This window comes from Corvus cornix, chromosome 8 (genome assembly GCF_000738735.6).
Source record: "Corvus cornix cornix isolate S_Up_H32 chromosome 8, ASM73873v5, whole genome shotgun sequence".
In the NCBI taxonomy this organism is placed as follows: Eukaryota; Metazoa; Chordata; class Aves; order Passeriformes; family Corvidae; genus Corvus; species Corvus cornix.
The window spans coordinates 4124912-4151878 of NC_046338.1; the positions used below are offsets into that span (position 1 = coordinate 4124912).

The 26967-nt window shown below is 44.5% G+C and overlaps 2 protein-coding genes across 15 annotated transcripts in view; both read left to right on the forward strand.

The window, feature by feature from the left end:
- Positions 1–7649, forward strand: part of DAB1 (DAB adaptor protein 1) — a 418512-nt gene extending 410863 nt beyond the window's left edge. For 13 of the 14 annotated variants that reach the window (XM_010408777.4, XM_010408776.4, XM_019291805.3 and 10 more), the window contains one exon: positions 465–3804. Coding sequence is in view for 1 of the 14 variants with exons in the window: in XM_019291806.3 (XP_019147351.1) it covers positions 465–509 (45 nt within the window). In the remaining 13 variants the exon portion in view is untranslated. Of the gene's footprint in view, positions 1–464 lie in introns of all 14 variants that reach the window. The other variant, XM_019291806.3, reaches the window with a different exon arrangement.
- A 1890-nt stretch (positions 7650–9539) lies between these two features.
- C8B (complement C8 beta chain) lies at positions 9540–26639 on the forward strand. The gene is made up of 12 exons (XM_019291804.2): positions 9540–9713; positions 11087–11237; positions 12280–12421; positions 13100–13241; positions 15261–15393; positions 16012–16209; positions 17597–17837; positions 19653–19781; positions 20511–20674; positions 22800–22953; positions 24569–24637; positions 26035–26639. Exons 1-12 carry the CDS (start codon positions 9637–9639, stop codon positions 26184–26186), a joined length of 1752 nt encoding a protein of 583 aa, XP_019147349.2. The 5' UTR covers positions 9540–9636; the 3' UTR covers positions 26187–26639.
- Positions 26640–26967: the final 328 nt, after the last annotated feature.

The following is a 26967-nucleotide window of genomic DNA, read 5'->3' on the forward strand; positions in this document are numbered from 1 at the left end:
ATCCCATCACAGCTTCATTAGCTCAGCTTTCCGTGGCAGTTTCTGTTTGCAAGTGGTTTTCTCTTGAGTTGTGCAAAACCCACAGTTACGTTCTGCTGTTGTGCTGCTGGGGGTGGGGGGGCTCAGCCTTGTACACAGGCTGCAATTCCGGCCTCTGAAATTCCAAACATCCAGGCCTATAAGTTTTCATTTAATTTCTTCATATGCCCATGCCCAACAGTGAGGGTTAGTGCACGGCCAGTGCTGGAAGAGGAAATGGACAGTAACCATTCATTTTCTGAAATAATTCCCATTTTCTTCGCACTCAACTGGGGTGCCATGTTCACTCAGGGCAGCACAGAAAGCAAACACTCCCTGTGGGTTTTGACTCACAAGGTATCGCTGTTCTCAAGCAGATGTTGTAAAAATGTTCTAAAAATGCTGTCTGGAGACATCTCTGCTCATTTTATTTTTGTTATCCCCAGGAAGCAGAACCTCTCTACGCGCAGATTAACAGACCTAAGAAATAGCATTGTTACAGGCTTGTGGTGCTCCAAGATTCAAAAAGAAACCCAACAACCTGGCAGGCCTTTGGCTTTCATGCTTTTTTCCCGATTGATTTTGTCTGACAAGGAGAGAGATTGCCCTCCTGGACTGGCTCTACGAGTGTTCCTGATGTGTTTTTTTGGCAACCAATGGCAGATTCCTATGGCAGCACAAAACAAAAACTCTCCCTGCTTCTCATACCACGAGTGCAGCCCCGTCCCCACAAGTGGTGGGTATCCAGACTAGGAAATCTTACTCCTCGTTTTTCTTTTAAACATTTCTCACCTTCTGTGCACCACCTATAAATAACGAGCATCTGAAATTTATTGGATGTTAGACATTCCTTTTTTTTTCTTTCCAGCAAAAAGCAGAGTCTGTATGTAGCAGTGGCATTATCATTCAGCAGCCTTTGGGGCACAAGTTGGCACTTTTTATGTCACGGTGACATGTTTTTCATCATCATTTACATCAGGCTGATCCTGACCCCTTTTTTTTCCCCCTACGTAGTCATATTTAAACAACAACAACAAAATACTGGTGGTGTCATCTTTTTTTTCTTTTTTTCTTTTTTTTCTCCTTTTTTGTATTTTTTTTTTATTTCTTACTCTGTAGTTTTGTATGAGTGACAGATCTTACAGCGAAACGCCGCCTGCGGAAATGATTTCCAGCTTGAAACCATGGAATAGAACTCGGTTGTTTATCCATCCTGACTGAAAATGTTGCCAAATGGACCTTTTAAGTTCTAGCACATCACGAGGAAGAAATGCTGCTTTCTGTTGGAATACTCATGTTGTGGGTAGAGAAAGGACATGGAGTCCCACTGAGGAAAGACAAAAGAGTCAGTATTTCCTAGGAAACTCTAAACAAAGTGCAGAAAAGGAATATTTTTATTTCTTCAATATCTTGCTGCTGTAATGCTATGCAGACAAGTGTTTTCTTCTCTGTGTGCCATTTTTGATGAGAAAAAAAATCATTTGCCAAATAATACTGGTATGCTTCTGGTTTAGGAGTTTGGATGAAACGGACTTGACAAATGGGACAAGGACGGCATGGATTTTGGAATAACAAACTGACTCTGTGATCAAAATTGTTCATCTTTATCACTTTTTGTACATCAGAAAAAAATCAAATGGGATTTTTATTTTATAACTTGAAAAAAAAAATCTTACTGTTAAACTCTTTAAATGTTTAAGGGGAAATGGCTTTAAGGAGTTCGAATGAAAATTGCCAGTTTTTTTGTAAATATAAATGTTATGAAAATTCTTTTACTAATGCCATTACACAGTAGAGAAGGTAGCAAGTTGCAGTGCTTGGGAGGTGTGGCAAACCCAGTTTGTGGTTCTTGCATCACATATGTTTTTTCACGTGCTTAACAATAATGGGCTGAAGCTCAAGTGCATTTGCCAAAAGCAGTCAGCTTGTCAGCAACTAGTGAAATTAATGGGAACACATGATTTTATGGTCTAGCGTTATCACATGGACATAATTCCACTTAGAAGAGATCACATTCCATTGACATTCCTTTGAACCTCTGCATCGAAGTCATCCAACTGTTTACACGCAGAACAAAAAGAATCTAAAACTTCCTTTTTTTACATTTATGAAGCAAAAAGTGCAGTGTTTGGGTTCATATGTTTAGCACATGATTTTCATAAAGAATCTATATATTTTTGCCCTACAGAGAATTGTTATACAGGTCAAATGTGTTTTCCTGATGTTCCTATGCAGTTACAGTATATTGAATTTAGTGGTTTAACACTATAAAAAAAAAATAAAAAGAAAGAAAAAAAAAGAAAAAACCAGAAAAATAGAAAAAGGAAAATGGTTGAAGAAATCAAAGGATTAATCAGTTTTTAGGGTTATTGTGCAGATTTTGTTTTTAAATTGACACATTAGGATTTACATTTTTGTCATGATTAAAATAGGCCTGGAGTTACAAATGTTTTACTTTCTTTCATCTCTAGTATAAGCTAAAAATGGTTGAGAAGGCAGAATAACTGGGGTGATGATTGTTGGTACGTGCAACCAAATCTCACATGATCCCATTCTTTTATTTTGAATTAGAGAAATTAGAGAAATGTGAGTTGCAGAATGTATGTGAATGAGAAATTAGCTGTGAATAGACATAATGAACCTGCAGAGAAGAGAATTTTATCCCCATCCACTGTCATTTGATGCTTGTTCCTTAGTCATGTGCAAAAAGCTTTGTAGCGAATCTTATTTTCCCATTGGAAAATCAAGTTTTCTAACTGGAGGAGATAATTTAAAACTTTGGTGGATTGAGTGTTTCGGGATTAAAAGCAGAGGTAAAAGCGTTTCTGGAGGACATTTCTGTCAGAATATTTTCCTGATTTGCACAGTGGTGCTACTTTATTCCTCAGCGGCTTTTTTTGGGTTTTGTCCTGCACATGGAACCACAAAAGCCAGTTTTGGTTCATCACAGACATTGGAGGTTTAGTGTCGTCAGTGCATTTCCAGTGATGGGGTGAAACACAGAGAAAAGAAGAGATTGATGTCTCAGAGGATCATATTTGTAGGAAGCAGATCACTTACGAATAGGTGCCGAGGGAATGAGGCTGCAATTCCAGCGTCTCTCCCGGGAGACAGCTGGGCCATCACCGCGGACCTTTGTCTTACCTTTGCCAACGCTCATAAATAAAAACAGGTTCTGGATTGTCCTGTCATATGATCGTCCTTGTCGTGGCTGAGATGCTGAGCTGAGAGGGCTGCAGGGCCTCTGCACTGTACCAGTATTGTAGATAACTCAAATATCCAGCTTGTGCAATTGTTTAATCCCTCATCCTTCACTAGCACTAAATTCGTCACTTTAAATTTACAAACCAGGGAACCCCACCAGCCATCCTGTTACCATCCCCCCCCGTAGGTTCTTGATCTTTACCTGTCATGAAAAGATATTTTGATAGATCGTAGTCATCCAAGTGTCTGATGAAACCTTTCATCTAAATAACGTACTGGGCACCTTCTTTGCAAAAATGTTTACTCCGTGGTTTTCATTCATTTTTATTTCTGCATTCTGACACTTATTTTTTTAATAAAGATGAGAAAGATAAAATGACTGTTGCAGTACATTTCTAAACCTACTTTAACTTTACCTCAGATAATGACCATTTGTTAACACATACGGACACATTATTTTTAACTTTATGTGTAACGCATTCAGCAACAACAACAGAAACCAACAAATTTTTAGAAATTTTCCATTAATTTCTGTAACACGCCATGTAATACTGTTACGAATAAAAACATTAAAAAAAGGTGTCATTTCAGTAAGTTTGTTTCATAGCTAGTGCTCCTCTGGGATAATTCTGCCAGACTTACAGTGCAGTGTTGGTGTCTGCTGTGGCCCTTTGGGAAAGGAGAAAACCCTCGATTTGGGGAATAACTATTCTTAAACACTAAGTGTTGCTTACCTTGCAAATACATAACTTACTGATTTTAATTGCTGCCTCTACATTTTTTGCCCTCTTCTTGGGTGTTTTCAGATGAGCATCCCAAACCAGGAGGTATTTGTATCACCTCCTGCAAAATCCCACATTCCTGGGACAGCCCGCACTTCGTGATGCTCCCGAAGCTGGTTTATCTTTGTGGAATGAGAAGCTGAAATTAATTTTCCTTGCTTTTTTCATTCAAGTGGGATTTGAAATTAAAGATGTGCATTTAAACATGGCAGTTTTGAAAGCAGAACCACCCCCCAAAATTTCCAGTAATGTGCACAGAACTGATAATAAAGCTCAGCTGAGAAGGAATTTCACCATTCTCTGCCAAGAGAGTAATGCAGTAAAATTTAAGTGTAAGAAATACGTGTTTATGTACAAGGAGAGAGAGAGATGTGGGTGTGTGCACATATATTTTATTGTAGTTCTGCTTTTTGATGTCTCATCCCTTCCTTCTCCACCAGAAATGCCCAGTAGGTCATGCTGAAACATTCCTTGCCTTTGTCAAGGAACATCGTTGAAATGTTTGGATCCCACCTGGGAATAAAGGTTATTTTGCTGTGATGAATCACATCATCACATCAGTGTTAATGGCACTTTGATTTGTGTGTAACTCTACTCAGGTGTCCTTGGAAGGAAGAAGGTGATCTCTGGTTTTCAACCAGCTACAAAACATCAACTTAAATAAGCCACAGCTAAGTGTGGATTTAAACTAATGTGCATTTTTACAATGAAGGCTAAACCTGGTCTTGTTGATCCTCTTCTGGTACCCTCAGGGTGAAGCTGGTTGAAAAATCAGAAAAATTGGCTCATGTTGCACAGTTGTTGTGTAAACTCAGTTTAAAAATTCAGAATGAGCAGGTTTGAGATGTCATCTGGAAATGGTGAGGAAGAGGAATCCCAAGGAGGGAGGGAAGGATGTGTTCTGTGTGTTCAGAAGGGATAACAATGTATTCTTACTGTGCTGTGTTTATGTCCTGTGTCGCATTAATACTGCTGGAGCTTCAGCACTGTCAGTCTGTAGATTGCATATGAGATACCCAGCTCAGACATGACCACTTCAAGAAATGCTCCCAATTTAACCAGTGCTAATTAAGGCCATGATCTTCTGCAGTAGTGAGAATTTCTTTAGCAAACGGTTTGCAGAATCAGCCTGTGGTTTTACAGCAGTGAGAACGCTGACAGATCTCTCTTCTCCATGTCAGTGACTTCTGGGAAAGCAACTGCTTGTATAGACTGGGAATATGCAATTTTCACTCCCTCACATTGGATTAAAGGCAATGTTTTATGTGCTTTAATCACTGCTGGGTGACAGTTGCTGCAACAGAGAAGGTAACCTCTTCCTGGCTGTGTTTTAGGTTGTGAAATACATTTTCATGCACTGTTTCCTTTTTTCTTTCTTTGCTTTGTGAAGAACTCCTGTCCTGTCACATTCATATTTATTGCTTCCCTGGCAAATGCTGTTCTCAGTCAGAAGAATACCATGTCAGAGAAATGAAAGGGGATATATGTTGGCAGTTTTCCACAGAGGTTTGACTGTTCTCTACAATTCCCTCCCTGAGCCAACGTGGGATGCACACAGTGGTGAAGGAACGCAGTGAAAGTCCATCTGACCAGCAGGCAATGGAGGCACAGCTCCTGGCTTCTCCTTCTGCTCCTGTTTGTGCCATCCTGGGACTCACCCCCTGCTCCTGGCTCTGGTTTGATGTCACTGCTGTAAAAGTCACGATTTGCAAGAGTATTTCTCTCTTTTGCTGGGGTCTTCCATGAATTTGTCTTCTCGCACTGATTTGCTTTTTAGGATCAGCCCCATTAAAAACCTGTATTTCGTTGGTTTTAAGTCCCCAAGGTAAAACTGGCGTCAGGAAGAATAAAGGTATGTGGGGTTGGTTTTTTTTTCTGGTTTTATTTGCTATCTGAAAGTGTGGGGAAACTGAATTGCACATCTCATCTCATGACAGTGAGGAATATGGGAGATACCCTGATAGGATTTCCTGAGTACCTGTAACATGGCCTGTCTCTTTCTAAAATTATCCTACTGGAGGCAGGAAATATCAGGTCTATTAGTGAGACAGCTCTCCAGCTATTAGTTTTTAGAGCTTTAAATAGTCTTATCTCAATGGATGTGTTTGCCCTGTGGCTCATCTATCACCCTAAAATGTTTTATCAGCACCTGAAAAAATCTCAGTGAGAAGAATAGCCTCAGATGTTGCCCATTCAAGGGGCTTTCAGATACAGAATGGGGTTTTATTTTTAAAAAAAGGTCTTTTAAGATCTTGATATTGTTTGCTGGCTTTTCAACCCTATTTCATCGCTCCCCTGGCACCACTTCTATAAATACTCCTCACCAGCAAAGAAAGGAAATCACAATAGATTAAAGGAAAATCAGGTTAACAGGCAGCAATCTCTGCCCATTCAGCCTCAGACATTTGTGAAAATAAAGGATTAGGAAGAATTACTGCCAGGTACTAGCTGCAAAAAAATCCTTTTGTGGCATCTTTGTCTTCTCTAACAGTTACTAGAGGTGTAAGAACAGCTCTCAGTGTCAGAAGTGAGCTGTATTTGAAGTGAGCAGAAGTTACAATGCTGTGAGACGTTGCATTTTCTGTAAATTTTGTGCTGTTTATTTGACATACATGGATTATGAGTGTCCTGGGTTTTTTCTTTAAAAAATGGCATTTCTAGTTTGAAAAAAAGTTTGTGTGTGTGGTGGTTTGAGGTCTCGTGGAGAGGGGATGGGGCATGGTGGAGTTTTCTTTCTTTGTCTTACCCCTCTTCACAGGACCTGTAGAGCTTTCAGAGTAGGTGAACCTGTGCCAGATTTGGCCTCAGTCATAATGGGACATAATTTTTAGTGGATCAAAAGCCAGAAGAGGAGAATTAACTTCAGCAAGGTGAGTTTTTTATGTCCAAGGCCTTTTATAGACCAGCCTCACACCAGAAAATAATGGTGTTAGTAACAAAAGTGGTGATGCAGTGGGGTTAGTCGTAAAAGTCTGGAAGTATTCCTTAGTTTTAAATTTTACCATGTATTTGCCACCTTATGTTCTTCACAAAATTGGTGGGAAGCTTCCTTTTACCTTTGAATGAGTTTTTCCACAGAAGGAAATGTGTTCTTGAGTTCCAAAGCAGGGAATAAAACAGTTTTCTCACAGGAAAGAAAGAAACTTTTTGAAAAGTGCCCTGGTAGTTCTAAAAACAGCTGCATGCTGGCTCCAGTTTCATCTTTCCCGGGGAGGGCCTTTCAGCGCTGATGTGTTTCAGTTTTTCTTTTAACAGGAAACTGCCATTTAAAGCACCATCATGTTTGGTGAAACTGTGTGGGATTTATTTACAGGGAGCAAGGGCTTGTAAAGCAGGGATATGAGCTCTGCAAAGGATGTGTTGCATTTGCAGGCTCTGTGTTCATGGTGGACATTTGATTTTCAAATGTGATGAACCCTCATTCAGCAACATAGAGAGCTGGTTTGGGACTTGAGCTCATCAGAAAGCCATGGCTGCTACAGTCACCAGTGGAGAAGGAGCAGGAATGGAGAAGAGGACACAGGCAGTGTTACAAGGCAACATTCCCACTGATCCATGGACCTGAGGAAGCAGAAAATGACCTGTGGTTGCTGTCACAAATTTCACGTGTTAGACCTACCTCTAATTAAACTAAGTTGTAAATTATGTGTAAAACCTGATTGTGTTTCTTAGTTCTCTCTGAAAAGTATGTTGAGGTGTAGGAAATTCTGTCTCATGGGTCCCTGCTCCTGTTTTAACCTCACTTCTGGTAATTCACTGCTTCTGCCTGTTCACGACTGAGATGGTGAGAGGCAGCAAAACAAGGACAAGCAGCAGAGAGAAGCTTGATTATTCCACATGCTGGGATCACCTTCATGGTTTGCAGTTAAATCTAGAGGGTGCTCTGTGTTTATACTACCAGCTTATCTTTTACTGCTGTTGAAATACTGGATGTGTGCTGTATTTCCCGGCCAGCAAAGGTCCCGTGGATAGAGAGGTCTTGTCTGTAAGTGGGTATTTTTTTTTTCAGTCATGAACAAATGATTAACAACTGAATCAATTGTGCCAGAGGTTGAGCAAGCCATATCACACAGGCACATCTTGGGTTCAGGCTGGGGCAAAGTCATTTGGAAGAAGAAAAATCAGGCAAAAAAGGCAAACAGAAAGCTTTGCACAGCCTGAATCATCTCCCCTAACAGTTTGTCCTCCATGTCTGGAGGGCAGTTTATCACTGTGCTCAGTAACTGGGTTTAAAAAAGGGCTGCCTGAATTACACTCGTTTATTTGGAGCAGATTCCTGCAAGGATTTGGTTCATGTGCCTCTCTGTGTTAAATTGTTATCATCCACTGCCAAACCAGAAGGATGTCTCAGCCAGTTGCTTATTTTGCAGAGACGTGGCTCCACAGGCAGAATCATGTCAGTTGTAAGGTAACTGTGACACACTGAGGTGTAGCACTTGGCCAGGTAACAGCACTGAGGTGGTTGGGTTTGTTTGGTGTTAGTGAATATGAATAGTTTTATATATCTAGCATTCTTCATTCCCGTAATAAGCTAATTAAAATGTATGTATTATTTGTGTCATCAAAGCACTCAGAGATGTACCCCAGAGCGAGAGATTGCGCTGCTGAAAGCCACAATTGTTCAAAGTCAGGCTTTGTCTCTTCAAATACATTGTCCAGCAAGGGGAAGGGTGGGGAAACACAATGATATTCCTCATTCTGTACAGGGAAACACAGATTGAGAGAACTTCCCTCCCTCTAAGATTCTTGCTGTAGGCTAAGACTAATAGGAAGATGAAGGGAAAGACTCTTCTGTCTCAGGAGTCAAAAAGCTGTACCTAGAGGAAGAAGCAGCAGAATGTGAAGGCTCAACAGGAAACCAAAGAAAAACTCTTCAAGGTTCTGATCCGCCTTTGAAAACCCAACTGAACTGATGGGAGCTAGCCCATGGTAAGTTCTCAGCCCAGTCAGGATCTTTTAAGAGAGAGAATGACTCAATGTAGTAGCAAGAAAACACCAAGACATCACATTTGATATCCTGAGACATTACATTTGATACCCTGACAGGTCCCGCTTTCATGGGCTCAAGACGTCGGGTATGTGGAGCAGAGTCTCTGTGGAATGGCCCAGCCAGGGCTGGGGCTCTTGTCCTCCCCAGTAGCGGGAGAGACAGGGCAGAGAACTTTTCAGGGATAAGGCTTTCCCTGGGGCATGAGAATAAGTGCTTATGCCTTGTGTCTGACCTTCCTCTGGAAGACAGACATGCAAAGCAGCAATAAATAAATGATTCTGCACTCTATTCCTAGAAAGCCGGCTCGAGTTTACTTATCACTTCCTTCTTGCCAAGACTCAAATATGTTTCGTTTGTTGAAATATTCATTTTGTCCATCCCTTGAAAGGAGCATTACAAATGAAAGTGCAAATTGCTCCTGGGCAGAGCTTTGCTTCCTGCCCGCTCGCCCTGGGAAAGCCATGTGCTAACAACTGCAGCGTTTACCTTGTGAGCCTGCCAGGTGCTGGGTTATCTGCTGTTTACAGGGTGGCAAAGCAGCTCAGCAGTTGCTGGTTTTCTGCTTGAACCCCGTTCAAACCCCTGCAAGCAGACGGGGCGGGGGTGTTGGTGGTGTGGGATCGCCGGCGGTACCTCGGAGCGATGAGCGCTCCGCGCCCCATCAAACTGCTGCTGCTGCTCTGGGCCGTGCTCGGCACCCAGACTGCTCATGGCTTTGGGTGAGTGAGTGTTTCTGAAGCCACATCCACGGGATGACATGAGAAACCGTCAGGATCAGCGCAGGCTTTGGTGTTGTGCAGGCTGTAATTGCTGTCGTGAGGGATTTCTGCGCCTGTAACGGTGAAAGATGTTTTGAAGGGAGCGTGGGGCAGCGTTTCCGCCTTCAGAGGAGTAATCCTGGTGATAAATCGGAGCTGACAAATTGCCACACTCGTGTTGTAACGTGGAATTGTTTGAACATGCAGCCTCCTCCCATGCTGGCTGCCCCACAGAGTGCTGGGCACACAGGGGGTTGGTTCCTTCAAGTGCAGCAATGGTGAGAATGTGGCTGGGAGCTGTTTCTTTCTCTGCTGGTGTAATAGATGTTGCTGTTTCAGAGAACTACATCTTGTAATCTTTCCAATCTAACTATATTTTTGCACTGTTCTCTGAACTTTGAGCTTTGATTTCATGCCTCAGCAAGCCGATGAGGTTTTGTAATTCCTTTATTCTATGTGTTTTTTAATATGCTACAATGGGAGCCCCATGCCAGGCACTAAATCATACTTAAAGCTTCAGCTGATGCTGTTCCTTGTCTGGGTGGAAGAATTGGGAACACCGCTGTGGTAGTTTCCTTGTCAGACTGGGTATGAAAAGAAACTAATTGTCAATGTTTTACTAAAGCTCCCCACTTGAAGGAGGTGCTACAAGGGAGCATTTGTCTGGGATGAGGATTTAATCAGAAATCCTGAATCCACCAAAAGAGGAGGCAGCATTTTAATGGTGGCATTGTGGAAACCTTGGAGACAGTGGTCATGTGAGGGGGTGAAGTAGTGGCTGGGGTGAAGAGTAAAGGCTCACACTTGGAGTTCAGGTTCATTACTGGGTTGAAAGGGATTAATGGGTTAATGACCTGTGAACTGAGAGTAGAATCTAAAACTAGTGGCTTTGGCCAGCTTGGGAAAAAATGGGCTGCTGGGCAGAGACACTTGAACCTGGTTTTCAAAAATGCTGAGTGCATGCTGGGCCTTCCCTTGGGACCGGTGTTTGTCATGGAGGTGTCTGACCCTGGAGCCGTGGGGCAGGGGCAGCAACTGATGGTGAAGGTTTTACTGCTTGCACAGCTTGAGGAGAAGCCCAGCTTGGTGGATTATGGGTTGAGTTTCCCATGCTGGCACTTGAAGGGTGGGTCAGGTTTCATACAGAACCAGTGCCAGTGGAATCAATGCCATCAGGATGAGGACTGAAATCCAGAGGCTTCATGCAAAGCGTGGTGAGATCTAACAAGTGTTAGTTCTCCTCGGTGTCTAGTTTCACACAGGCATAGGCTGAGGTGCCAGGTCCTCATAGCTCAGAGTTTCACGCCCTGAATCTCTTGTGGTGTTGGACACAGTGGTCAGGAGTCCCCGAGCCCCGGTGACAGCAGTGACCGCGAGGCCAGGGACAGGCGCGCCCGCTCCGTGAGTGCCCCGCCGCAGCCCCGCGACTGCGCCCTCTCCGCCTGGTCCTCCTGGAGCACGTGTGATCCCTGCCAGAAGAAAAGGGTGAGTGTCTGTGGTCTAGGGACCACCTAGAGAGAGGAGGTGGGAGCTCCTTCAAGCCTTGTCCTTTTTGTCCATGGGGTTGGACAAACGAGGGGGGCTGCTGAGGAAAGTCCCGTACAGCTGAGACTGGGGGGTTTTGCTTTCAGGTGGCTTTTAGCTCTTCAGCTCACCATCCCCAGTAATTCCAGTGCTTTCCAGGGTGTCTTGCTGTCCAGAGAAGGTGTAGGCCCAGGCTTTGCAGGGACTTTCCAACACAGTCCTGTTCTTCCAGCATCGGTGCAAGGCACCTTCCCCACTAATGGTCCCCTCTGGGACCTGGAGACACTTGGTGCCTCTCAGGATTAGGATGCTTTTTCTTGTCTGCCAGCCAGCATTTTCCAGCCAAGAAGCCCCATCAAATGAAAGTAATGATCCCAACAGCGTGAAGAGCAAAATCCCCGTTGCTAGAGAGACCTCTGCTAACGAGTTGGAGAAGCTGTTCCCAGGCTTAAGCAGAAATAACCAGTGATGGGAGTTGGGCAGAGTGAAGCTTCATATCAAAGAGTTAATCTCGGAAGCTGGGGAAAAAAGGAGGGCTAACATATTGGACGGAGTAATTGACTGCTTCACAGCAGTGTTGTGGGCGGAAAAAAATCCCTAATGATACAGAGGGGCAAGTAAATACACTGACAGAAAATAACAAGGGATGTCGTTACCAGCATTAATTGAAAGAGAGGAGATGGAACTGAATCCTTCCTTATTCTTGCAAAGTCCCGCACTGCACTGTCAGGCTCATTTACACAAACTGTCAAAGAAAAGCAAACTTTCCTTCATCCCTCCCAATCCTCAACCCTTCCTCAGTAAAATTAAAACTGTCGCAGATCAGAAACCTTTGAAATGAGGCAAATTACCAGCATCACACTTCTGCGCTGACACTTTTCTCTTTTAATATGACAGTGCACTGAGATCAGATCTCGGTGACACAACGTTTGTTTTTCAACCAGAGAAGCGTAAAATTCACCATTTCTGTGTACTTGAGTCAATATTTTTTATTTCATCACAGTACAGATTTGCCCGCCTGGAACAACCCTCTCAGTTCAGTGGAGATCCCTGTGATTACTCTGACAGAGAAACTGAGGACTGTGTCACAAACAGTCCTTGCAGGAATAGAGTTCGATGTGATGGGTTCGTGTGTGCAGTTACAGGTAAGGATTTGGGGACTGATGGTGCTCAGATAATCAGGTGTCACCTCTGATGCCACTGTGCTGAACTTTATGCTTCTGCAGGAGTTTGCTGGGCCAGAGGGGTGCCAGGAGTTGACCTGGCTCCATCCATGCTTGTGTTGTGTCAGTGACTTTGAGTGAGTCTATTACAACATCTGTCTATCTTTAAAATCTCCAAATAGGAAATTATAACCTGGTTATATCAGCAAAATCTGTAGCACAAACGACAGCAACAAGAGCTCGGCACCTGAGATGGGGCAAAGGAAAATGCCTCTGCTCTCCATCTTCCAGTGTTTTGGTGAGACTGAAAACACTCAGTAACTGTGGACATGGGAAGAGGGGAAAAGAAATACCATATACAAGGCCTGCTGAAACAGCATGTTTGTTCTCTCCAAATGAAACAAAATTACCAAAACATTTTATACTTTTAATTACTGTGGGTTTTTTTCCTAAGCTGAGCAAGGAATTTTAAGATTATGATGATTTTGAGTGAAACTGAGCAGATGGACTTTGGGATCCATGCAGATAGAGAAGAATTTTTTTTTTTCCAGCTAGATTTGAACCATTAATTCCAGGAGTTTCCTATTTTGCTCCTAGACTCCATGTCAGGGAGTGTGATCACAAGATTGTTTTATGAGTGACTTTCTCCTTCCATCCTAGGGAGATGCATTGCACGGAGGCTGCTCTGCAATGGGGATGACGACTGTGGGGACCAGTCAGATGAAAAAAACTGCAAAAAAGTGTTCAGGAAATGTGACCAGAAGATGGAAGAGTACTGGGGGATAGAGAATCTGGCAAAAGGGTGAGTCAGTGGCTTTGATGAGATGCTTCCTTGCTTAAGGCTGAGAATGATCTAATGTGACTTCAGACAAACACTGAACAGAGAAAAGCTGGAGCAGTTGCTGTATCCAGGAGTGAGCTGGGATCCAGGAACCTGATCCAAAGCCTGGTGGACATGGACCTGTTAGAGCAAGTCCAGAGGAAGGTCACCAAGTTGATCAGAGGGATGGAGCAGCTCTGCCAAGAGGAAAGGCTGGGAGAATTGGGATTGTTCAGCCTGGAGAAGAGAAGGCTTCAGGGTGACCTAATTGTGGCGTTCCAGTGCCTGAAGATGGAGAGAGACTATTTGCAAAGGCCTGGATTGCAAGGACAAGGGGGAATGGCTTCCCACTGCCAGAGGGCAGGATCAGATGGGATATTAGGAAGGAATTGTTCCCTGTGAGGGAGGTGAGGCCCTGGCACAGGGTGCCCAGAGGAGCTGTGGCTGTCCCTGGATCCCTGGCAGTGTCCAAGGCCAGGTTGGACGGGGCTTGGGGCAATCTGGGATAGTGGGAGGTGTCCCTGCCCATGGCAGGGGGTTGGACTAAATGACCTTTGCAGGTCCCTCCCAACCTAAATCATTCCATGGTTCTTGGGGTTTCTATTCTTACACCCTGTATTGGTGTGGTGGGGAGGGAGAAAGGTGTTCAAATGTCTTTGATTTCTTCCATGACATTGAGAGGTGGTGGGATTTTTGTGCTTTGTGTGAGTGGGATAGGGTGAACCTGCATATTAGCAGCTTTGTGGGGATTAAAATCTAAGTCTGAATTTATTCAGCTTTTACAGGCTAAGATTGTGACAACTTTCTGTAAGATCAGACTGTGTGAAAAGAGGGTTTTTTCTTATTCTACAGGGGAAAAATTGCTTTTTACATTAAAAAAAAAAAAAGAAGGAAAATCATATTGCAAGGAAAAAAATACAATTTTCTCATTATTCTCTGGAGATACGGCTGCTGCACATGTCATTGATAGTGCTTTGTACTTCTGAGTTTAATCAAAATTAAAAATAATGTTGGACAATTATAGGAACATGCTTCTCATCTCTTTGAAGCTACAATTGCTCAGTAATTTGCTTTTAGTGGACTTCCCCTTTTTTCCAGATTGTTCTAAAATTAGAGTTAATTTTTTTACAGCTTCAGAGTCATTATCATGCAATCCTCTCTCCCCAAAATCAGGAGAGGCAGATCCAACAGAGCCCTGGAGTGCTGATAGTTTTTTGTGGGTTTTTTTTGGTGCAGTTTCATCCCGCCAGCAGCAATGGGAAAAGCAAACGATGGGGTTTAATCTCTCCATCTCCACAAACTGCATTGCTACATCCTTTCTTAGAGCACACAGGTTAAGGTTTCTGTCCATCATCCACTGAAATCAAAGGAAAACTCCCTGTGGTTTCAAGGATTAGTTGAGCTGTTGCTCAAGTACCTCTATTCTTGTTCCCCAGCAATTTTTACTGTTGTCTACTGACCTCTGGTTGATCCTTGACCAACCTGGCAAAGATTTTGGCTGATAAACCGGAACAAAGAAATGTGAATTAAAAATCAGTCTGGATTGATGGCATGGATTGGCAAACCTGTCTTTGAAGGTTCTGATGGATGCTGTTGATATTTGGGGGTGCTCAGGGTGAGCAGCCTGGTGGTGTGGGGGTTTGGCTGGTCCAGTTTGTTCTGCTTTTCCTGGAGAGTTCCACTAAAGGCCACAAAGCTGCCAGTGCTGGTGGCAGTAACATTGGTGACATTCCCAGCTGGGGGAGTGAAAATTGCCCTTTGTATTCATCAAGTGTCAAAATTCAGCTCTTTTTCCTTTCTTGTTAGTCAATTCTTCTGCAGCACCTGGGTTGGTTGGACAGTGGAAGCGGCCAAGCTTTCCTTTGGGGTTTCAAAATAAAAAAGTGTGAAACAAAGAGCCCGTGGCCAAACAAAATCTTTTTCCTTTCTCAGCCAATGCATTTGGTGTTTAGCTCTGAATTGATGGTACCATAAAATATTGCTGTTCTGCTTCATCTACAGGTTGAATATCTTCACAAACAGCTTGGAAGGGTTGGTTCTTGATCACAGGTACTATGCTGGGGGATGTTCTCCCCATTACATCACAGACACGAGGTTCAGGAAGCCATACAATGTGGAAAGCTACATACCAGAGGTACGTATCAGCAAGTAAACTTACCTACACATATTCCAGTGGACTTAGTGCCCAAGCTTCATTGCTGGATCATTTTTTTAAAAAATCTCCAAATTCTTGACACCCAAAAGGATCGGGCTGAATTTTACCCTATTCCAGAACACCCTCATACCCCACGCACTCCACGATGTTGAACACACCACATGCTCTGTGTGAAAACTTGTTCCTGTCAGGCATCAAAGCTGTATTTCAAATATTATATATATATGACCTTAATGCTTTTGATGACGTGGTGCTTTTGAGTGCTGCCCACTAGGAAACCTTTTCCTTTTAGAATTTGTACTTTAATTGATGCCTGTGTTTAAGATTTCGCCTTCTTTGCATAAGATTGACATACTAAGTGAAAGCCTGAGGACCTTGCAGTGTGGAGGAGACAGGGGCTTTCCTGCTGCTGTAAATCAAGCATTCTTGAAGTACCTGTGTTAATAATAATAGCGCTTTGCAATTATACAGGGCTTTTCATCTTCAAAGTGCAAGCATTAATTCACAAGTATATTTGTGTCTGCATTCCTTCCCCATGCTTCAGGTGTGCAATCACTATGCAGGAAATGAGACGTGTTGTTTTTCCTTTCTGTTTAGACCAAAGGCAAATATGAATTTACAATGACTGAATATGACTCCTACTCAAATTATGAAAGCAGTGTCCTGAAGGCAAAATTTTCGCAGTCAAGCTTCAGCTTTGGTATAAAAATACCACGAGTGTTTGAACTTGGTTACAATTCAAATGACATGAGGTTCAAGAAGTTCTTTCAGAGGATGAAAAGATTTTCTTCAAGTGTAAGCACTGCTCCACTTAATTCCCTGCTAATGTGTTCCCTCTGTGTGTGTGTGTGTGTGTGTGTGTGTGTGTGTGTTGGTTTGATGCTCCTCCTCACGTCAGCAGCCAGGACGGGGATAAATTAAATTTTTTTCCCCAACTGGATTCTGCCATTTGTTCAAGTCTTGACTACCCCCACAACGCCTTCCTTTGTGTTTGCGGCATCCTGGAGCTTTTCCATTCAGCTCTCAGCCAGGGTCTGGGCTGCCTGACCTTTGAAATAACCCACAACTTGTTGAGAGGACTCAGTGATCCTTGTGGGTCCCTTCCAGCTGTGGATATTCTCTGACTCTGAGTGGGGTCTTTCCAGTGCCCTGCTGGGCATCCACCTTTGAATGTTTGTCATGAAGTCATCTAAAAATTGAAACTGAGAAGCCTGTTCAACTTGAATCTATAACTCCTATGACTCCCATAACTTGTTTTCTTTTTTTCATCTGTTGTTGCCATAAACAAACGTAGCTCATATCGGTGGTTAGATAGCATCACCAACCTGTGTCTCCTTTCAGTATAAAGCGTACTCAGGAATGGCAAAGTGTTCCTTGCATTTGCTTCCTGCAAAGTGGCATTTCGCACAACAAGATCAGTGGCTGATGAGAAGCATTTGCAATAGACATCCATAAACAAACCCCAAATTAAGTCCTGATTTTATTATTGAAGCTGCAGACGTCTATACTGAACCCTCCCTGATGTGCTTGTGCTGCTGGCTCAGACAGCTGAACACTAAATCCTTTAAACGTAGTGAAAGACATTTTCTGTCCCAGGCTTTTGTGCCAGAAAGGGGAGAGAAAAAAATGTATCCATGTACACACATCTACACAGAGACATATAAATGTGTGTGTGTGGGAGACAGTGTTTGTGTTTTCTTCTTTCCTTTCAGTTTTGATGAGGGCATATTCTGTGAAATACAAATATGAACCTAGCTCAGCCAGAGAATCACCATTTCCCATACAAATCATGATTTCAGTTGTCAGAACTTTTCAGGAGAGGGCTTGTGAGAGATAAAGTTTTATTAGGGGTAGAGCAGTCCCGTGGGATGCTGAGGTGTCCTTGCGTCCTGGGTGTGCCACGTCAGAACCAGGACCCTGCCCTTCCCTGTGTCCCAGTCGTGGCCTGACTCTCAGGAACTTTACCACTAAAAGTTTTCCTTTTGCAGAAGTTAGCTGGAAGATGTCCAGTTAGGAGATTTCCAGTTAGGAGATTTCCAGTTAGGAGATTTCCAGTTAAAAACTGTGAAATTAATAAATCCTGGCCAGTGCTAATTGTATAACTGCAAATAACCCCACGTTGCCACAAGAATGACATCCCTCACTCCTCCTGGATTCTCCTGTGCTCCTGCCTTTCCTGCAGTCCAGCAAGTTCATCCACGCCCGTTCTGAGCTGGCTGTTGGTGTTTACAAGCTGAAGCCCCGAGCCCTGATGCTGCATCACGAGTTCCTGCAGAGGCTCCGGCAGCTCCCCACGGAATACAGCTACGGGGAATACCGGGAGCTCTACAGGGACTTTGGGACACACTTCATCAAGGAGGCCACTGTTGGAGGCATCTATGAATATACTTTGGTCATGAACAGCGAGGAGCTCCGCAAGGCGGGTACGTGCATCTGATGGTTGGGAAGGAGCTTTGGGAACAGCTTTTGGGTGGTAAAACCCCTCTGCAGGCACACAGGGGTGGCTCAGGTCTGAGGTTGGGAGAGGGAGATGATGGAAGAAGGAGTCAACAGCATCTCTGAGAAATCCTGCAGGAAATGTGGGAGTGGAGGTGCTCCTTGGCAGTGAATAAAGAGGTTTTCAAAGCATGCTCAGCATCATGGACTGGATTTAGTTCACAAAGAAAGGCCCTGTGGCAAGTATTTTAGACAACACGTTTTAGAGGCTGACAAGATGTTGAGATGAATGAGAATCGTGGATCTTAACACTTCTGTTAGCTTTGAAAGCCTTCACCCAAGTTCTTTTTCCACTGCCTTTCAAATGGCAGTTTTGAAACACCTTTAGCCTCGAGAGCTTTTCCAGCACGTAGGAAACAGTAAATAATTTGCTGGGTGACTCTTGAGCCTGACATTGCTCCTGCTCTTTGGCTCTGGCTCCCTTTGTTGTGAGAAATGATGATTGTTGTGCAGGACAGAGCGAGCAGTGTGACATTAATCAATAGCTGCACTCTCAATTATTTATTCATTGGCAGGGGAGTGAGGAACTGCCTCCGCTGTCTGTTTGCAGAGGCATTTATTGGGCTCTGCTTTGTGTGATGCTCAGTCTGTTTGCTCTTCTGCTGTGTAGGAAGTTCCTTACTCTGGACTCTGGTAGAGCCCAGAGGGACAGCATTTAGACTCGGATTTCAGGTATTCAAATTCTAACAGAGTTTCCCAATTTCTCAGCTGTTGGTGTGAACCCATCACAAGCCACGTTTCTTTGAACTGAAGTGTATTATTGTTTGCATCAAAATGCTCAGTGTCTGCTGACCCACATCAGCATCCTGCAGCAATGACAACATTTTCACTCAAGTGCTGAGCTGGGCTGTGAGTTCTCACCAGGGTTTTGTAGGTCCAGTCTGAGAATTCAGGGTTTTCCCTTCAAATCCACCATTATGTTTGTACTGTCTGTGCTGGAACTAAAGTTTTCTTTTGCAGATCTGATATCACACACTGTGTCACATGGTTGGAACTTGCTCTGCTCTCATACAATCATATCATAGAATAGATATCCATAGAATCCAATCTGCCACATCATAGAATCACGGGATCCTTTAGGCTGGAAAAGCTCTCTAAGATCATGGAGTCCAAACTCTTAACCCAGCACTGCCAAGGCCGCCACTAAACCACGTCCCCAAGTGCCACATCCACATGTCCTATAAATCCCTCTGGGGTTGGTGACCCCACCCTTGCCCTGGGAAGCTTCTTCCAGGGCTTGGTAACCCTTTTGGTGAAGAAATGTATCCTGATAATCCAATCTAAATTTCCGTGAAGCAGTTAAGTCTCTTCTGGCAACAGAGAATTGGAGATGGGAGCTAGTAAAAGGAGGAAAAGCTATTTTATCTATTCCTCTTAAAAAGCCTGGCTCCTGGGGATGGGGAGGGGTGGTGGGGAGTTTGTGGTTAGACATCCACTGTTTTCCCACCCACTGCAGCTCTGCTTAACCCAGTACAGCTGGGTGGGTGTCTAAAATCCTCCTCTTCCAGCATTTACCTTGCATTTCCACTTGGCTTCAGAGTTCTGTAAAACACAGAGATTTCATTTCATATAGTTCTATTAAATACCAAAAAAAAAAAAAACAAAAATAACCTTCTTCATCTTATCTTTTTTTTTATTCCCCCAAAGCAAAAATACTCATCAACTCCCATGTTCTGTGTACATGGAGATAAAACATGGAACAGTTGTATTAAAACCCTACAATTTTTGGTTGTGTATTTAAGGTTATTCTCTGAGTGATGTCCAGAAATGTGCACAGAAGGGCTTTAACATTGGTGTGAATCTTCATGTAGTCTCTGTGGGGCTTGGAGTAGATTCAGCTGGCTGTAAAGCCCTTTTGAAAGAGATTGGAGGTAAGCATGAAACACTTCTGCCATCTCATTTCTTTGTCATAGTGAAAGGAAGATTTTGTGAGCTTGCCTGTCTGAAATATTTCCCCACTCCCTCACAGCCACTTTTGGGTCTCCTGGCTAACCCCAGCCAGGCTTAACAGAGGAGGAGATGTCTCAAAGCTTGGGGTTTTTCCAGTATTTTCTGTGTAGAGAGTAAATATCTGCTCAGCATCCCAAGGAAAAGCAGGGGCAGATCAACCATTACCCACCAGGCCAGCGCTGTGTTAAATAGCAACTCCCACCTCTCAGCAGGGCAACCCAGCACGCCCCTTTTTGCATCCTGATGGGGAAAACAGGGAGGTGATGGTGTTGTGGGATCCTGTGGGGACGTGGGGAGCTGGGGGTGTGCATGGGAGGAAGGTGCACCTGGGAATACATGGAGGAGAACAAGGAATCTTCCTGGTGGTGAGGAGCATCGGGCTGTGCAAGGACCTGTGGGCTTAAAACCGTAGGGAAGAAATTTAGGGGAGAGATGCAGGGTGCAGGATGGGGAATTCCTGCAGGGGAGCAGGAGGGACACAGCACACCCTTTGTAGGAAGCCAGGTGAGAAACACTTGTGGCCTTTTCCCTTTGCCCTCTGAGTGGGACGGGTCCCATAGGGGGGTGTTGTTTTGCTGTTCGCTGGTCACTGCAGCCCACAAAGACACAACCTGGGCAGAGTTGGGCACTTTCTGAGGGTGTTTTTGCAGACAGCACTGCCAAGAAGCAGTTTGTGGAGGATTTCCTCGCCCTGGTCCGCGGCGGAGCGAGTGAACACGTCGCCACCCTGGCCCACAAGGACCTGCCCACGGCTGAGCTCATGCAGCAGTGGGGAGAGGCTGTGCAGTACAACCCTGAGATCATAAAGCTGAAGGTACTGCATCCCTCACTTCCTCCAGCCTCAGCTGAGCACCTTGGAGAACTCTGTGTTTAGATAAACAGGATTTAGAGAAAAAAAACCCGGGAATAATGGACCTCATTGCGTGGCGTAGCTTCTCTAAGTGAGATTCAGAAAAGCAAAGGTGTGATGCTTTAAAGGGACTGTGGTCAGAAATACACAAAGTAAACAGCTTTAACCCTTTAGCTGGGCTGTGCAGATGCCATTTCTTGCTGCCTGCCAGGCAGATCAGACAATCTACCTTCTGTTTTACCAGTGTATAACTTACCAAAATTATATCTGGCAGCATGTATTTTATAAGGACTTCTATTTTCCTTGATGTTTATCAACTTCTGTGAGCACTAGTGACAATTCTTTCTGGTTCATAAAGTCAAGTGGTTCACTGTGTATGCCTGGATGTCTGTGCAGCTTAGCTGAACCTTAAAAACAGGAGTTTGGCTTTGAAGAGTCGAGGAATTTTGATCCTGGAGAGTTTTAGAAATGCAAAAAGCAAGCAGAAGTGTGTAACAGTTCTGCCTCATCGTCTTTAGTGTCGAAATGAGTGAATAGAACAAAGGTGCACGAGAACATCCTTTTAAACAGGAGTTGGTTGAGGTGGAAGTTGATTTATAGTTGTTTTTCATTGTAAAATTCAATTTTAGGCAAAAATCTTTACATTTGTAAAAGGGAGGTTTTTCTCCAGAAAGAGGTGAACTCTAAAAAGGTGAAGCAAGCAAAACTCAGTAATTTGGAAATACAGCCAGTGCCCATCTGGCACTTGCTGCAGCCCCTGGTGTGCTGTGGATTGAGCGTCCAGAAATGCACTGGGAGGTCTCAGGGCAGGAGACAAGAGGAATGCAGCCCTCTGCCCCAAATCCCACACATCTCCCATGAGGAACTGAGGTGTTCTTTGTCTTGCCTGGCATCAGTGACCAGGCTGCCCAGTGAAAAACCTCAGGCGGATGTAATTTGGATTTGGTATCTTCATTTCCATACCAATATCCCTGTGGGGCTTGAAGATCAAAAGTACCAGTGGAGTGTGACTAAATGTCAGCCCAAGAATGCTTAGTTAGGGAAAACTAAAGCAAATCAGTTCATAAATCATCTGCTGGAGGGACTTGGCAGGTCACTCTTAGTGTATTTCCTCATTTGTATGATCTGAATTCAAAAAGCAAAGTATGGATCACAGATAATTGATGAAGAGTGGATGTACAGCAGCAGGAAATGAGCATTTTTTTGCTTTTTATTGGAACATTCTTTGGTTCTTGTAGTTTGAACCTGTGACAGCAGGAGGGTGATCCTTTCATGCTTACTGTGTGTGGCCTGCATGGCAGTATCTCTGCAGTGAGGATGGGAATTTGGGATGGATCCTCTGCTGGCACATGGAAATACCACCCCACTGGCAGTAGTGGGTGACTGGCGCTATTGACACCCCACTTCAACTCTCCCTTGTTCTCAGGAGGAAAATAAATGAGTGAGCCAAAGTCTCCTTGGTCCCTGCACGTTCACTGTGTTGTGCACCCCTTTGCCTTCTCTCTCTGACCCCATCTGCACGTGGAGATCAAATCCTCTCCCTTCTGGAAGGGAATGGAAACCCTTATCTGGGCCCCATAAAGACAGAAACCAGCCTTGAAATGCAGGAGTGGTGGAGGTGGAAGTGCTGATGTGAGTCCCTGTGACTGGTGCCTCTGCTGGGGCACTGTACGAGGAGGTTTTTGTGGATGGTTTTTAGGAGACATTTTTAAAATCAGAGTAAGAGGTCACTCAGAAAACGTAAGTTTGAGCAAATCTGATCTATAAATGTCTGTACCAGGAATGTGGACGAGAAAGGATTTAATTAAACTCCTGTGCAGCTTAGCCTGTTTGTCAGCCAGCAGCTTGGCTGCTGTATTTTGTTACACATTTCGACTGCTCTGGTGTTGGAAACCAAGGGGAGCATCCTTGGGTGTATTCCTGGCATTGTGGCCTTGTTGTTCACAGGGTTTTAGCAAATAGCAATGGGAAACCTGGAGTTTGTGCCACACAGCCTCCATTTCCCTCTCCAGCTGTGCCACCACCGGGCCTTGGGATGTTCAGAGTGTCTCGAGCTTGGGAATTAATGCAGTTTCTCCCCTCCCTTTAGGCAGAGCCACTGTATGAGCTGGTGACTCCCTCTGACTTGGCTGATTCCACCAAAATAAAAGAGAATCTGCGGCGGGCTCTGGATGAGTTCCAGCTGGAGACCAGTTCCTGTCGCTGTGCTCCGTGCCACGGGAATGGCATCACCTTCCTGAGAGGTACAGGGATCCTGCTCCTCTTTTCTGCCCTCTTGATTGAAATCAGCTGGGAATTTGTGGGGAGCACGTGGCAGGCAGTCTGCTCTTTAGTTTCTCCTGTCATTTCTTTCTCAGGTAATTACTCTGTTTTTAAAGTTGCTCTGTTTGTAAAGTCCCAGTAAGTAAAGACAGTAAAGTCAAGGGATGTGTCTTTGTAATGGGAGTGACCATTATCTGTATCAGTTTTACAGAAGAATTTGTTACTTCTCAATTATCCACTTAAAAAAAAAAAATCTTTGACGTCTTTAAGTCTCCTCCTTTTGCTTTTAAGATTGCTTCCATCCTCCTGGAGAAGCGACTACTGTCTCAGCATTAATTAGTGTTTGTAAAAGTGTTGTGAAGATGAAAAGCACCATGTAAGTGCCAAGCACAGTGATCATCACCACCACCTCCCCATTTCTGATAGAAGCTGTCCTCCTTTGAAAGCAGGCTGTGATTTTAAAAATGAAGGGGAAAAATAATCAAATTAAATGAAAACTGCTCTGCCTAAACAAGAGGTATATGATGTGATGAGAGCTTCTAACAAAGGGACCATTTTGTCAAGTGCCTAATTCCAATCTGCATCTGCAAAAGTCCTGATGAGAATCGTTATCATCAAATTGTATCTAATGCAGAAACGATCACTTCAGGTACCAGCCAGCTGATTGTAGCACTTCAAGCATTTGTCTCGTGGTGACCTTTGTTTAAATAACTTTGTAGGAGATGAGTCTAGGTTAGTATTTCATTTAGGATCTTCTCAGCAAAAGGTTTTAAATGACCATATATTTTCCTAAGTGGGAACTCTCCTCCAGGTTCCAGACTTGGGATACACACCACAGTCCTGGGCAGTCAGAGCAGGGATTTTGGGCTTTTCCTCTGCCACAAAGCCAAGTTAGGATATTTCTGTCCTGGTTGCTCTTTCTGGATGGTGCAGTTTGTTCTTTATCAGTTTTACCAAGAGCTCTCTCCAGAGACCCTACCTGCAGTGCTGTGTTCAGCTCTGAAACCCCAAATACTAAAAGGATGAGGAGCTGCTGGAGTGAGTCCAGAGGAGGCCACAGGGAAGGCAGGGTTAGGTGGGATACTGGGAATTAATTCCTGGCTGTGAGGGTGGTGAGGCCCTGGCACAGGGTGCCCAGAGAAGCTGTGGCTGCCCCTGGATCCCTGGCAGTGTCCAAGGCCAGGTTGGGCAGGGCTTGGAGCAACCTGGGATAGTGGAAGGTTTCCCTGATCGTGGCAGTGGAGTTGGAATGAGATGAGCCTTAAAATCCTTTCCAACCCAAACCATTCCAGGGTTCTGTGATCTCTTTTGGAGAGGAGCAGGAGGACTCTGTGGTCCCCTGGCTTGTGGAATTGCACCAGCGAGTCTGAGGTTGAGCTGCAGGGCAGGAACAAATGGCTGGGGAGGTGAGAGGGGTGGCAGGGCCATCACAGCTCCCCTCTTTATTGGTATTGATCCCTTCAGCACTGGAGAAAAGTGATGGCATTTCACCCTCTGGCCCTTCCTCACAGAAGATGAAGTGCTGGAGAGGAGTGGATGCCTGCTGGGAAATGTGGCTCCAGGTCTGTAATTCCCACCATCTCTGCTTGCTTTCAGGAACAGAGTGTGAGTGCTTGTGTCCCCTCGGCTACCGCGGCACCGCCTGTGAGATCAGCAGGAGGAAAGGTGAGAGGCTCCCAGCTCCAAGGAGACAATCCCAGCTGTGTTAGGAGTGTCCAGGGATGGCAGCTGATGGGTGAGGAGTGATGCCAGCCCTGGCCATTCCCAGTCTGCCCAGCCCAGTGCACCCAGTTGGGCCCCTGCAAAGGGGACAGCTGTATTTTCCCTGCCCTCTTCTGAGTATCTTTGCCCTCCTGATGAGGTGGGTTTACTTTTGCAGTTCAAAGCTGCATGTACATGCCTTGCAATCAAAATACAAACTCCTGCCTAGTTTACAATCCTTGGAAAGCCTCAGGTCTCCTCCTCAGGAAACAGCTCTGTTTCCTAAGTTTTTCCCTTTGATAAAGCCAGCATGTTGCAAACTGTTCTCCCCCAGATATGCTACCATGCATTTTAATCTTAAAATCTTATTACGTTGTTTTGAAGCACTTATTAATGCTTCTTGGTCACTTTATATCTCTGCTGCCTCCTGACTGATGTTCTTAACTCCTTCTAGTTTAGGATCATCTGTGAATTTAATCATTTTGTTTACTTCTTCCAGCTCATTAATTTAGATGCTAAATAATACCAGATCCCAGGCACCCAGAGCTCTGGCACTGTCCCACAATTTGATGCACTGCATTTATCACTGGCTTTGTTTACAGCCTTACCCGGTGCTCATTCTGCATGGCTATGTCCAAACTGAGCCAGGCTGAAATGCACTTTAAGCCAAGATTTCACCGAACCAGGGGTCACTTTTGTGCGTGTTTCTAAGGAATCCCACGGAGCCTTGAACTGTGGAGTCTCTGACACCTTACCTCAGCCTGTTTTTCACACACATAGTCACATCCAACCCTCCCAAAGCTCACACCCATCCATTTGTCAACACTGTAACTTCATTTCTCACTCCCATTTCCTCCTTTTATGTGTTGCCTCCGTGATCCTCGGGATTTTGAATTTATGTCACTCACATGCTCAGGGTCCAGAAGAATCAGTGTAATAGGAAAAGCAGTGGAGGGAAAGCTGAATAGTCAAGCTGTTGTTCACTGAAGTGCTAACACTGCCCCTACCACCTCAAAATGTGGCTGAGACAAGTTTAGTTGGTCTGTTTCTTATCTAGGCTTGGACTAAGACAAAGAGAGAGACATCCTTCAAGCAAATAAAAAGCTAATTGACTTTTTTTCCCCCTTTTCATGTCTTCCTGAAGTGTAGTTTGAACAAGCACCAGAAATGCTGAGCAGAGAATTAACATCTCTAAAACAATTGCTCATTGTTAATGACTCCAGTATATTGTTAGTGATGTGGACAGGGGCAGAGCTGTTTGTACTCAAGTACGATTCATGGGAGCTGACAGCTCTTCCCATGGAAAGAGCTGCTTGTTCCTGACAGTCCTTTCCAGCTTTGTTGTTTGTTTTTTTTTCCAGATGCTGCTGTTAATGGAAACTGGGGGTGCTGGGCCAGCTGGTCCCCGTGTTCAGGGGGCCAGAGGACCAGAAGGCGACAGTGCAACAACCCTGCCCCACAGAATGGTGGCTCCTCGTGCTCAGGGCCAGACTCTGAGACAGTTCCTTGCTAGAGAGAATCAGCAGGAACTCCCACAAAACTGATGGGCACTTGGCAGACTGCTTGGGAAGACATCACCTCACTGAATTTCTGAGTTGGCCTTGCTCTGCCCATGGGTCTCGTCCAAGTCAGAAACGTTTCAGAAGACAGTGGGAGCTGGGAGGGTGTTAGGAGCCACACCTTTGGACATGCAGTTGTCCCATGGGACTGAATGTGCTTACTGACCTCAGTATTTTGCCTTTTCCCTGTCTTTATTGCAATGAGACAAGCTTTATCTCTGTCTGCATTTGGTAGCTGCATGATTTCAAATTGTACTGTCTTGCTGTTGAAGGTTCCTTTGAGATAAGAAGAGACACTTTGATCTTACGTGCAGCAGGATGTGCACTAATGCACAGCTTCTGTGAAGGCAGCTGTGTCATGTGGAGCAAAATACAGCACATTAAAGCCTAAATCCCAATGAGCACAACAGTGTCTAACGTGACATTTAGAGCCACTGTGCCTTACTACTCTGCTTTCCCAATTTATTTTGTTGTTCCCCCCCCTGCCATGGGCAGGGACACCTTCCACTATCTCATGTTGCTCCAAGCCCTGCCCAGCCTGGCCTTGGACACTTCCAGGGATCCAGGGGCAGCCACAGCTTCCCTGGGACAAATGGAACATTTTGAAAAAGCTGTCTGCACATCCCCTGAGGTCTTCTGCCCTTAGTAGCTGCCTTTGCCCCAAACAAGCTCTGGTTCATCAGTGTGATCCCATAAAGGCCAGTATTCCCACTGCTGCTGAGTCCACCCAGGGTG